General features: G+C 36.7%; 1 protein-coding gene across 4 annotated transcripts in view; it reads left to right on the top strand.

Annotated features, from left to right (window-relative positions):
• LOC131982917 (septin-9-like) overlaps nucleotides 1–8,676 on the top strand; it is a 171,708-nt gene extending 163,032 nt beyond the window's left edge. For all 4 annotated transcript variants that reach the window (XM_059347511.1, XM_059347512.1, XM_059347513.1 and 1 more), the window contains 4 exons: nucleotides 430–525; nucleotides 1,461–1,557; nucleotides 6,519–6,570; nucleotides 7,522–8,676. In XM_059347511.1, the coding sequence (XP_059203494.1) occupies nucleotides 430–525; nucleotides 1,461–1,557; nucleotides 6,519–6,570; nucleotides 7,522–7,663 (387 nt within the window). In that variant the 3' untranslated portion in view covers nucleotides 7,664–8,676. The remainder of the gene's footprint in view (nucleotides 1–429; nucleotides 526–1,460; nucleotides 1,558–6,518; nucleotides 6,571–7,521) is intronic.
• The last annotated feature ends 4,265 nt before the right edge of the window (nucleotides 8,677–12,941 follow it).

Genomic DNA, 12,941 nt, shown 5'->3' with positions numbered 1-12,941 from the left:
GCAGACTTCAAGGATCTCAGGATTTCCCCTCCTCTCATGAGCAATGAGAAGCCTTAACTCCCCCCTGTTTATCCTGTTTATGTGTGCATGCTCATATGTGTTTGTGTGTGTTTGTATATGTGCATGGCAGACTTGGTGTGTGCACAGGTTTATACATTTTATCCATCTTGTGACTTTTTTGCTTGTTTACAGACAGCGATTAACAGCTAAACCCAAACTTTTGGAGTAGATTAGAAGGCAGATTAGTGTTAATACCACTTTAATCTGTACACGGTGCAGATTTAGGTACATTTGTTTGATTTCTCTGAAGACTGCATCAAGTGCGTCTGTCTAATAATTACTCCTGCAATTAAAGGCCTTAGTTTGTATCCTTTTAAAACTGTAGTGGTTTAAACATTCTCTGTGTTTTTCTTTATGTTTGATCACCAGATCAGGGAAGAGCTGCGAGCCAACGGGATCGACGTGTACCCTCAGAAAGAATTTGACGAGGATGCTGAGGACAGAATGATCAATGAGAAGATCAGGGTGAGAATCCACTACAGATACATGTGGCAGGGGTTGTGACTCTGTTCTCCTCATTTATGCTCAGACATGCCTTTCCACAGAGCACTGAATCATGACAGTCTTCTATAATGTACTTAGAGCAGGGGTCTCAAACTCAAGTTACCTGGGGGCCACTGGAGGCAGTATCAAAATGACCAAAAAAAGACACAAATGACAGAAAAATACCTAAATTACTTTAAAAAGACACAAAATGACCAAAAAAGACACAGAATTACCAAAAAAGACATACAATAATTTAAAAAAGACACAAAATGACCCAAAGAAAGACACAAAATGACCAAAAAAAGACACAAAATTACTAAAAAAGACAGAAAAAGATTTTAAAAAGACACAAAATGACCAAAAAAAAGACACAAAATGATCCAAAAAAGACACAAGATTACCAAAAAAGAGACACAAAATGACTAAAAAGACAAAAAATGACCAAAAAAGACACACAATGACAGAAAAAAACTAAATTACTTAAAAAAAAAAAAAGACCAAAAAAGACACAAAATTATTTAAATAGACACAAAATGACCCAAAAAGACACTAAATGACCAAAAAAGACACAAAATGACAGAAAAAAACTAAATTACTTAAAAAAGAAACAAAATTACCAAAAAAGACACAAAATGACAGAAAAAAACTAAATTACTTAAAAAAGAAACAAAATGACCAAAAAAAGACACAGAATTACAGAAGAAAAAAAATTACCAAAAAAGACACAAAATTATATAAAAACAAGACACAAAATTACCTTCATATAAAACTCACATTAAACTTTCATATCAAGGTGGGGGCCACAATATATCGTCACGAGAGCCACAATTGGCCCACGGCCCGTGAGTTTGAGACCCCTGATTTAGCGTGAATCATTTCTGACTCCATCATCTGTTGGCCTTTACTCTGAGCAGGAGATGATCCCGTTTGCTGTGGTTGGCAGCGACCAGGAGTACCAGGTGAACGGCAGGAGGCTGCTGGGGAGGAAGACCAAGTGGGGAACTATTGAAGGTCAGTGTTGTAGGAATAAATATGTCTAACAGCTTTTCTTTCCATGACAGATGATGAGACGGCAGCAATTACTGAGACACCACAATGGAGTGAATAAATACACAATTCCTGTTTTTTTGGGGCTTTTTAGGGGTGTTTTTTCTCCTTCAGTTCCACAGATAACACAATGTATCGTAGATTATTGTCTTGCAGTGTTGCAGAATCACTGTATTGTCATTATTTATTTATTTTTGTGATCAATTTTTTTATAGGTTTTTCCATTTAGTTTAAAACAAACAAACAAGCAGGTGTGGCAAGCATCAATTGGGCAATAATAGCAACAGCAACAAAGAAGATAAAATGGTAGTGTAGCATAACAAACAATAAATAAATAACAATGGCAATACTACCAACCAAACATATCAACAATATTGAGTGTTGAAAAATAAGAAAAAGGGAAAAAATAAAAAAAAAATAATAATAATGAAAAATAGGTAGACAACCCCCAATGTATTGTCATTATTGTGATAGTATCGTACGGTGAACTACTGTGATTCTCAACCCTAGTGACAATACAAGACTAAAAAAAAAAAAAGTTTATTAGATTTCCATGACAAATAGAATATTTTATTTTCAGTAATGCAGTTTCATGTCATTTTAGGATTACACCAGGTTCATACCAATAAATTTGGTATTGACTGAAATGTTCAATATAATCTGATGACTAAAAAAAACAGGATGTTGACTAATTATGATTAACCCTCTATGGTACGGTGTTGCCCAATTTTTGGCCTGTCATAATTCTACAATACATGTTTTTGAGTGATGCGATACTTTAAAAAAGAGGGAAGAGTATAAGGAACCAATAGCAATGCTTTAATTTGTCACATGACCTCCAGGAGGCCATATTGAAACACTATTTTGCAGACTTTTACAAAGGAAACAGCTTTGCCAGTTTGCGCCACAAAGTATGAGTAAACCTTTATTTTTGATAGTTTCATACACTTAAACTGTTCAAGACATTCATTTCAATGGGTCGTTGGTTCAATGGTACAATGTTTCCTACAGGCAACATTCAGACAAGAAACCGGTTAAAAAAGTTCCTTTAATAATGTTTTTAAATTTAAAATATTATGTATTGTACCCTGCTGAAGTTACTGAATCTTTACCACATGTTTATTAAATAAATTATGTTAAAATTAATTTTTAAAACTTTCTTTTTAGCTTGTGCACCGTTATGGTACAATGTTGCCTACGGACACCAAACCCCAAAAAAACATTTTTTAAGAATTATAAAAGTTCTTCAGATTATGTTTATTTAGACAAAAAAACACTCCAAACATTTTTTGTTCTATCTGACATCATAAGGCGTACCATAGAGGGTTAAAAACACAAGACTGAGAAATAAACGGCAGATAAAATGAAGACTCCCCCCTCCTTCTTCTCTGCCTTTGTTCTCTAATGAAATTTGTTTTGAGCGACACTTTCAGGACAGAATCTGTCAGATTGCACATAACTTACCCTGCAAGTGTTTTTTTTTTTTTTGTTGAGGAGAAAAGACAAAAGGGAGATGGGTAAAGACTTCGCTGAGGGAGCAGTCAGTCAATAAAACAATGGTCCATTCAGCCTGCAGACTGGTGTCGTGTGCCGTGCAGCTGGTTCAGGCCTCTGAAGAGACCTCATTTGTTTGCTTGGTTCCCCCACAGCACACACCCCCTCTGTGTCACAAAGGGAACTCTGTTGATACCCACATAGAACATGGATATATGTTTTTTGCTGAAATTCATAAAATCTAGTGGGGGGGACGTCCTGCTATCTCAATGAAAATGGGCAGTAGGCTGATAACATGCAGTTTAACCCTTTGGAGTCTCTTGTATACTTATAATTCTCCCTGTACAAACGACAAAAACAAAAATGTTTACCATGCCGTGTTATCATTGTTTTCAGCAGAATCTCCTCTATATGACCTGATAGTTTGCTTGTTTTTTAGATTGGATTTTGAAAATAATGTTTCTTTTAATTTCAAAACACAATCATGCTCAATGAAGAATTTTAAATGTTGGTTACAAATCAGCACAATCTCACCTTCATGACATGATCATTATTTTTTTCACTTTGACTTACCGGATTAACATTTGGACCCAATAAACATCCCAAAAAACCATAAAATTCATTTTCAAATCATGGTTCCAAATCTAATAATTTACTTATATTTTATACGTCTGAAGAGACCTCATTTGTTTGCTTGGTTCCCCCACAGCACACACCCCTTCTGTGTCACAAAGGGAACTCTGTTGATAGCCACATAGAACATGGATATATGTTTTTTGCATGTCATGCCATCTCAATGAAAATAGGCAGTAGGCTGATAACATGCAGTTTAACCCTTTGATGCACAACATGGGTCAAAAATGACCCACATTCATTCCCCATGTTATTTCATGCTGCTGTGTGTTTGAATATCTTTTTTTTTTTTTTTTTATGAAAACAGATCATTATATCCATTTTTCCTTTCATACTTTATGAAAAAAAATAGTTTTTGTATTATTACATCAAGTTTACACACATGGGTCAATAATGACCTTGTGCATTAGAAGCGTAGTGATACAAAAAGTGAAACACTAAATTAACAATTTGAGTATATGTGTAACTATGTTTGTCTTATTTTGAAGGTTTAACTTTAAAAGAGTTGTTAGAACCACAGGATTTCATTGGAAAATCACATATTTTAACATTTGAGACTTATTAGAGCCACCAAATAATAATTTCCATTGGAAAAAACACCAATTTAACAAAATAGGATAGTTAATATTTGTGTCTTCTTTGTCAGGTTTTAAATTGGTGACAACATATAAACACCTTCTAATGCGCAACATGGGTCAAAAACAACCTTGTGCATTAGAAGCGTAGTGATAAAAAAAGGGATTTTATTCAAAAAGTAAGAAATGAAAACAAATAATTAGATTGCATGATGGTCAAAAACAAGTTATTTGAGGAAAACCTGCAATTCTGAATGATGAAATGTATTTATTGCAAAGATATAGAATATAAAAACTCAGTCGGGTCACTTTAGACCCATGTTGTGCATCAAAGGGTTAAGGCAAAACCACATAGTTTTTCTCATGTAGCACAAATGTTCCATTTCCTCCTACTGTATGTGAATATTTGTGCACACTGAGGTCCCTAAACAGGCTGAATGACATAAACTGGGTATCAGTGTAAAGCTGAGACTCTTGTGGATTCAGTGAGTCCAGTTCTCTTCATGTGGGATGATGTTAGTCATCAGTAGTAGCCAGTTCATTGCACTGAGGGCATTTCTTGAGTCTGGACCTCGGTGTATAAAATGAGCTGCTGTGACCTCGAGGATAATCACAGCCTCATGAAACTTTACAAGCATAAACTAGAGACCTGGAGCATTCAGAGGGTGTGCAGCTTTCCTAGGTTTATTGACAATACGAGGGTTTCTCAGCAGTTTGTAGAACAGAAGTGCTCGTCATCCAATCGCTGAAAATACAGAAATCTCCAAAATGACCAAAGTTTTTGAACACAAATCTCAGCATGGATTCTTCTATGTTGTTCCAAAGGTCTTTATATATTGATGTGATATTCTGGAGGTTTTCTTTGACCATTTTTATCCATTCTCCATATGAATAAAATTGGATCATTGAGCATCAAATGTGTGTAACAAATGGTATCAACCCAAAAATTGCTGCAGCAACTTCTGGGACACAGTTGAACCTGGACTGGACTTTAGAAAGCGTATCCTAATGTTATGACCCTTTATTCACCATAATAGGCTTCAATAAATAAATTATTCATTCATTAAGTCATTTTAATTAGATGTTTTGTTTTTTTTAACCAGAACAATTTGACACACATGTGGCATTTATTGTTGACCTGCTATCTCCCCCTAAACATCCACTGCCCACAACCACCAAAAAGGTCTTTGAACAATAACAGGTTACATTTTTTTTTAATGTTTAGCCAGGAGGGAACCAGTACAGTGTTGCGTTTTGTTAACATCCTTTCTTACTGCAAGCTTCATTCTTTCAATATTTAATTATGTTATCCACTCCAGACAGGAGGCACCACCCCTCTATCAAGTGTCTGCAGGAAATGAAACTCTGCGAGAGTGTGCTGTGCAGACACACACACACACACACACACACACACACACACACACACACACACTCTGGGGTTTTAGAGCATTTAGTTTTTATCTCTTCCGGAGGACTCTAAGGAGATGAAGCTAGAAACAGAGATGTATATTGATGATGATTTAAGTCATGGGTCTCAAACTCGTGGCCCGCGGGCCAATTGCGGCCCTCGTGACGATATTTTGTGGCCCCCACCTTGATATGAAAGTTTAATGTGAGTTTTATATGAATGGCACTTTACTGTGTTGTGTGTGGAAGGTCCCTTTATTGCTCCAGCTGGAGCTTTGTTTCACTTGTTTCTATGACGACGTTAACAAAAAGAAAGGCAGCTGCTACCGGACCTTTTATTATCTGCCGTGTTGTTGTTTCTGGAAGAAGTGGAAATGTTATGTAATGTAATTTTGTGTCCTTTTTTTTTTTTAATTTTGTGTCTTTTTTTTAGTCGTTTTGTGTCTTTTTTTTTTAGTAATTTTGTGTCCTTTTTTTGGTCATTTTGTGTCTTTTTTAAGTAATTTGTTTTTTTTCTGTCATTTTGTGTCTTTTTTTTGTAATTTTGTGTCTTTTTTTTTGGTCATTTTGTTACTACCTCCAGCGGCCCCCAGGTAATTAGAGTTTGAGACCCCTGATTTAAGTCCTGAGACAACACTCAGTATCTTTGTGTCTACAGAGACGTCACACTGAGATCACTGGCTCCACCTAGTGGACAGTTTAAGAAACTTAGCAGCAACAAAGCATACCTCAGCTGTCAGTCTGTCTTTTTGGTCCTATTCTGTGTGGTGTGGCTCATGCCAGTCATTTCTGATAACTTCTCTTTCTCTCCTTTAGTTGAGAACATAGCCCACTGTGAGTTCGCCTATTTACGGGATCTTCTCATCAGGTGAGTCATTTTGTCTTCATATGTTTATGTCTCCATCTTAAATTCTGTAAGTTTTCATACAGCCTTGTGTGTGTTTTTATGACATGCAAAAATGCTCTGCTTTGAATAATAATTTGCATCCAATATGCTTATTCCATAAACAAAAGATTAATCACTAGTTAAACATTCCTAAAAAAAATCCTATCAAAGAAAACAGGAATCCAAATTAATGTTTTTAATAAGACACACTGGTGCATTATGCTGTTCATTAGCCACAAGCTAACATTAGCTAACAATTAAAGTTGCTTCAATCACAAAAAGCTACTATTACTTCCTGTCGCTAAACAACAGCTTTCAAAATAAGAGCACAGTGTTAATCCACCTCAGAATTCACAAGAAGTCTGTCAAAATAAGATAAATAAAACATACAAGAACCTTTATTGCCCTTTACAATAATTAATTAAAATATGCAATGATAAGATCAGTTTATATGATGAAAAAAAATTCTCTAGTGGGAAATGCCCCCAGACCCCCCTAACAGACTATTTTTCAACACTGTGTGGCTGCTCCATGTCCAAGTGGAAAGCCCTGTTGACTGTGGAAAATGTTATGTGAGGTGTTTGCTCACATTTAGCTCTCAAAGTGGACAAGATTAATCACATTGTACTATAAAATGTACACATTTTTCTCCTGGTGGGGCCCCTGGATAATTTTTTATTATTTGCTAATACTCAAGAGTCAAGAGTTTTATTTTTATTTTTTATTTTATTTATACAGGCTAAAAAAAAATCATATTTTCTATATATTTTTCTGTATTTTGTCATATCGCCAAGAATATCGATATCTATCTATCTATCCATCCATCCATCCATCCATCCAACTTGAGGGAATTTTAGATATTATTGTAAAGTGTGAAGGTGTGTCCCTTTCGTCCACTAGTTCCTAATTGCTGCGTATGTGTCTTTCTTCCAGGACCCATATGCAGAATATTAAGGACATCACCAGCAGCATCCACTATGAAATGTATCGCGTGAGGCGCCTCAACGAGAACAACACGGTGGTGGCTCACGCTAACGGCGTCCCAGAACACCATCTCGCCGCCCACGAGATGTAGACGCCACCCGCCTCGCTGCAGGTGACCTCAGCTGGGTGAAATTCATTCGCTTTGAGACTTTAAACCTCCATTGACAGTCTTGCCACCACTCCAGCCCTCCACTCCATCCAGTCTCCATCTCACAGGCGGGATAGAAAACTCAAAGCCTGCCAGAGGGACTTTATTTTTCCGTGACTTCCGGCGGCTGAATGGACTGTTGGTGTCAGATTATTGCCTCATTAACAAACACTTTCCTCTCACTATCGCTGACGAAGAGAGTGAAGAGACGTTTGGTTCTTCCTAATGTGCTGCGGCTTGATTTTACCTGCTTCCACATCTTACAGTTATAAACCCACGTGGTGCCAAACAGAACGGACTTAATATCAGAATCGCCTTAACCATGTTAATCTCAATCTGTGTATCATTCATTCTTTCCAATTTTCAATTGGCAATCAAAAATCAAATAATGAAAAATTGACTGGTTATTTTGTTATTTGTTTTTTATTATAGCTCAAAAACTGAAAAAATTATTGGTTTTTCAGATTTCAATATTGGGCTCATTTATAAAAAAAAAATGAAATGGAAAATCAAGCACCAGGACTGAATTTGATTTTAATATTTAATTGTTCGAGTTTACGTGACCCGGAAGTTTGACATCAGTCAAGTGAGCCGTCATTTGCTTCTCCGTAGTCAAACCAGCCGTCCTTATATTATAATAATAATAATAATATATAATGTAGTGCGCCCATATTGTGATATTTACGGTAAATTCATTGAAGCTGCTCAGAGCGAGCTGACATGAAGGATAAACACTTTACGGTCAGTCTTTTTCACTTTTTTTCAGTATAAAACTCTTACCAGCAGAGAGGAGATGAAGTATTAACTTTACTTTTGAACACGTGAAATAATCGAATTGCGTTGACATGCGGTTTTCAGTTTTCAGAATAAAGTGTTACACAACCAGGCCCAAATATCAGATAAATATGGAAATAAGAATAATTGCATGATATTCATTGTGGGTTTTTTTTTTTTTTTTTTTTAAATAAAACGCATCTGGATATAGACTGTGCGAAAAAAAGTGAGAAAGAATGACAGTAAAGTGTTTATCCTTCATGTCAGCTCGCTCTCAGCAGTCTCAATGAATTTTACCGTAAATATCACAATACGGGCGCACTACATTATATATTATTATTATTATTATAATATAGGGACGGCTGGTTTGACTACGGAGAAACAAATGACGGCTCACTTGACCGCAGTCAAACTTCCTGTTCACGTAAACTAGAACAATTAAATATTAAAATCAAATTCTGTCCTTGTGCCTGATTTTCCATTTCGTATTTTTGATCTGAACCTGATATTGAAACCTGAAAAAACAAAAAAATGTTCAGTTTTTTGTGCTATAATAAAAAACAAATAACAAAATAACCAGTCAATTTTTCATTATTTGATTTTTGATTGCCAATTGAAAATGGAAAGAACGAATGATACACGGATTAATCTCGTCCACTTTTCCTTTTTTTAATTTCAGTTTGATGGGTTTCTTTTTTTTTTTAGCAGTGCTTATAAGATTTCATGCAGTAACAGAAGCACAGTTTTCTGCCTTGATGCACACAGCTGTATCAACACATGTGGGAGGTGATGATATTCATTATTGCACTTGATCGCTTACAAAGTCTGTCATCGACAAGCATGTTGGAGGAGGGCCGGGTCGCGCTTTGCCAGCATGTGACACACAACCAGTCTGTCAGCTCTCTCCCCTGGTTCAACACAAACTGGTTATCAAATAGCACATCATGTGTTTGTATCTTTTTTTTTTTTTTGTCACAAGCTGCGTTTTTTGCTTTTTTTTTTAAATGTTAAATGTGGATGTCCGCTCCTCGACGCCTTTTTAAACTCCCAGTAATAAATGTTTATTAATAGAAATATCTTAAGAGTGATTTTAAGATGAATAAGTATTTATGCACGCTATAAAATGTGAACGTTTGTCATCAGTTGTGGTCCACTTATTCACACACATACACGTGCGCAGACACACATACTTTTCCTCCCTTTGGGCCCGTCGTAGTGCCTTATTTATTGGAGAATGTTTGGAAGCATTTTTGGCTGAAAACTGGAAAGAGAGCAGGTTTGTTGGTGCCAAGTTGACTACATTTAGACATTTTTTTCAGTCTTTTCCCTTGTTTATCTCGGGGGAAATAATCAAGTCTTCCATTGACTAGCCCACTTTTACTTCTATTTTTCATAATATACCGAGGATCTTTATCTGTTTGAAGCATATATAATTCCCTAAGCTGTCACTGTCATGCTCTGTCCTGTATATTCTTCTGTGTTCTGATACATTTTTTTGTACTTGTATTATTGATAATAACAAATTCTCCTTTATCTTATTTTAAAAGAAATAAAGATTAAAGTTGTAAATATATAATTTCTTTGATTTTTTTTTTATTTATATCACTGCAGTAGTGAATATTTTCCTCTTTACTGTACTGTTTTTCCCCATCAATACATTTTACAGCCTGCAGAGGAGCTAAAGATGAAGACCACACTTTAGATCAGGGGTCTCAAACTCAAATTACCTGGGGGCCACTGGAGGCAGTATCAAAGTAACCAAAAAAAGACAAACTTACTAAAAAAGACATATAATTACTATAAAAAAGACACAAAATTACCAAAAAAGACACAAAATGACAGAAAAAGACACAAAATGACTGAAAAAACACTGAATTACTTTAAAAAACACACAAAATTATTAAAAAACACAAAATTACTAAAAAAAAGACAAAAAAAAATTTTTAAAGACAAAATTATTTTTTAAAGACACAAAATTACTAAACAGACACAAAATTACCAAAAAAAGACACAAAATTTCTCAAAAAAAAGACAATTATTTTTTAAAGACACAAAATGATTTAAAACAGACACAAAATTACCAAAAAAGACACAAAATTACCAAATAAGTAATTAAAGGGACCTTCCACACACAACATGGTAAAGTGCCATTCATATAAAACTCACATTAAACTTTCATATCAAGGTGGGGGCCACAAAATATCTTCACGAGGGCCGCAATTGGCCCGCGGGCCGCATGTTCGAGACCCATGATTTAGATCATTTTCTACTACAGTGGATCCTCAAAGCATTTAATCGCAGGTGTAATTCACATTCTGGAGCATTTTAATTGTCATATCATTAAGCTTTTCCTTGATTCGCCTCTGAAATCAATTTGTCCGTCTGCGAGGTCAGTGCATGGCTGATTAGCACTAATTACTTGAATGCATAAGTACGTGTTTTGTTCCTTCAGTAAGAGAGACGGAGGAGACGAGTCCTGAGCTCTGCATGACGCCTCGATCACTGTGAAGATGTGCAGACGTCAGCGTGCAGAGCTACTGGAGCAGCAGCATGTAGACACAGCTGATGGAATTATATCAAGTAAAAACTAACTAGCTAAGATTATAGCGATTTCAATATTTATTTTTTATTTAAAGAACTTAATGCTCAATGGAATTAACCCGAAGGCAATCTTGGAACCCATTAGCTATTGCTGTGACAATGATTGAGGCCTCTTGGGAAATGGTAATATTTGGACAAGGGTCTCTCTCCTGAATTACACTTCTAGGAATACATTTGTTTTCCAGATGGAAAAGGGCCAGGAAATGACGTTTTTAGTGTTTTTTTTGTGGTGCAAAATGGCAAATCTGTTACCTTTGGAAAAATCTGCAAAATAGAGTTTCAATATGGCCTCCTGGAGGTCATGTGACAAATTAAAGCATTGCTATTGGTTCTCTATACTTGTCCCTTGTTTTTAAAGTATCACTCAAAAAGATGCATTGTAGAAATTTGACAGGCCAAAAATGGGTATGTTGCCTGAGGGCAGCACTGAACCATAGAGCAGCTATTCTCAACCTTGGGGTCCCGACCCCAATTGGGGTCGCGAGATGATTTCTGGGGGTCGCCAAATCATTTTGTAAGTCAGCTCTGTGTTAAAGTGTTCATGTGTTAATGTCTTTTAGTCTTTTTTGGTCATTTTGTGTCTTTTCTGGTCATTTTGTGTCTTTTTTTGGTCATTTTGTGTCTTTTTTGGTCATTTTGTCTTTTGTTGATAATTTTGTGGTTAATTTGTGTCTTTTTTGGTCATTTTGTTTCCTTTTTTGGTCATTTTATGTCTTTTTTTAGTCATTTAGTGTCTTTTTTGGTCATTTTGTTTCTTTTTAGGGCCATTTTGTGTCTTTTTTTGGTCAATTTGTGTCTTTTTGTGGTCATTTGTTGTCATTTTGTGGTCAATTTGAGTCCTTTCTTGCTTAATTTTATGTAATTTTTTGGTCATTTTGGTCAGAGAGATGTTTCAGTTGTTGTCTGCTTCATTATTTGTCCAAAATTCGTCATATCGACTGAGTTTGTATGATCTGAACTGTGCGTGTCGCGGACAACATGCATATTAAATCAGAGGTTGCGACTCAAAAAGGTTGAGAACTACTGTCATAGAGGGTAAAACCTTTAATTTGTTGGCCAGTTTTCTTGACTTTGGACTGATATCTACATCTGAAACGTCCACTCCCTTTGCTTCAATGTTAACTGCAGCGATAGGCCTCACCGACCTGTTACTATAACAGTTTACATGAAGAACACAGGGATCAGCCCCGTTATGAATCAGCCTCTCCGAGTGTCAACATTAAACCATCAATTCCCATTTTCCCCACGCAGACCACTTCAAAATGGCGACTTACCGCATCGCCCCTCAAAATGGCGTGTGCCGTGCCCCGTCTTCTCCCGCAGCATGAAGACGGGACACGCCTGCAACCCCCAGCCCTGGAGCCAACCCTGCACCAAGTCATAAGTTGAGACCCCCACATTCTCCCACTGCTGCCCTCCAACTCTCTCTCCGTCTCCCCGGGGAACAGCCGGCGGAGCAGCAGCTGCATCTCTCCTCGTTGTGGCCGCAGCTCGTCCCTCCCTGCTGCACGCCGCCCAGCAGTCGTCCTGTTGGCAGCCACCCAGCGCTCCACCGCCCGCCTTAATGACATTCATTAACGAGCTGCATTCTTTCTGGATACTAATGAAGTCTCAGACGGAGAGAGAACCTGTGTTGTTCAGCACAGAGTTTGTTTACAGGCTGTGTGTTTGTGTTCGAGCACATGTCGAGTTGTATTTCAGCTTTTTGATATTATGCAGATTGTGGCGATATTTCTGCTCGAACGCACAATTTTACACACTGTGTATGAAGTTGCGTGCACGCTCCAGACTGCACCACGCCAGCTGTTTTAATGCTTGGTGACACCTTAACAGCTCCGCCACTCTG

The sequence above is a fragment of the Centropristis striata genome, chromosome 13 (assembly GCF_030273125.1).
Source record: "Centropristis striata isolate RG_2023a ecotype Rhode Island chromosome 13, C.striata_1.0, whole genome shotgun sequence".
NCBI lineage: Eukaryota > Metazoa > Chordata > Actinopteri > Perciformes > Serranidae > Centropristis > Centropristis striata.
Note: the sequence above shows the minus strand (reverse complement) of the source record. Positions and strands in the feature narration are given on the sequence as shown.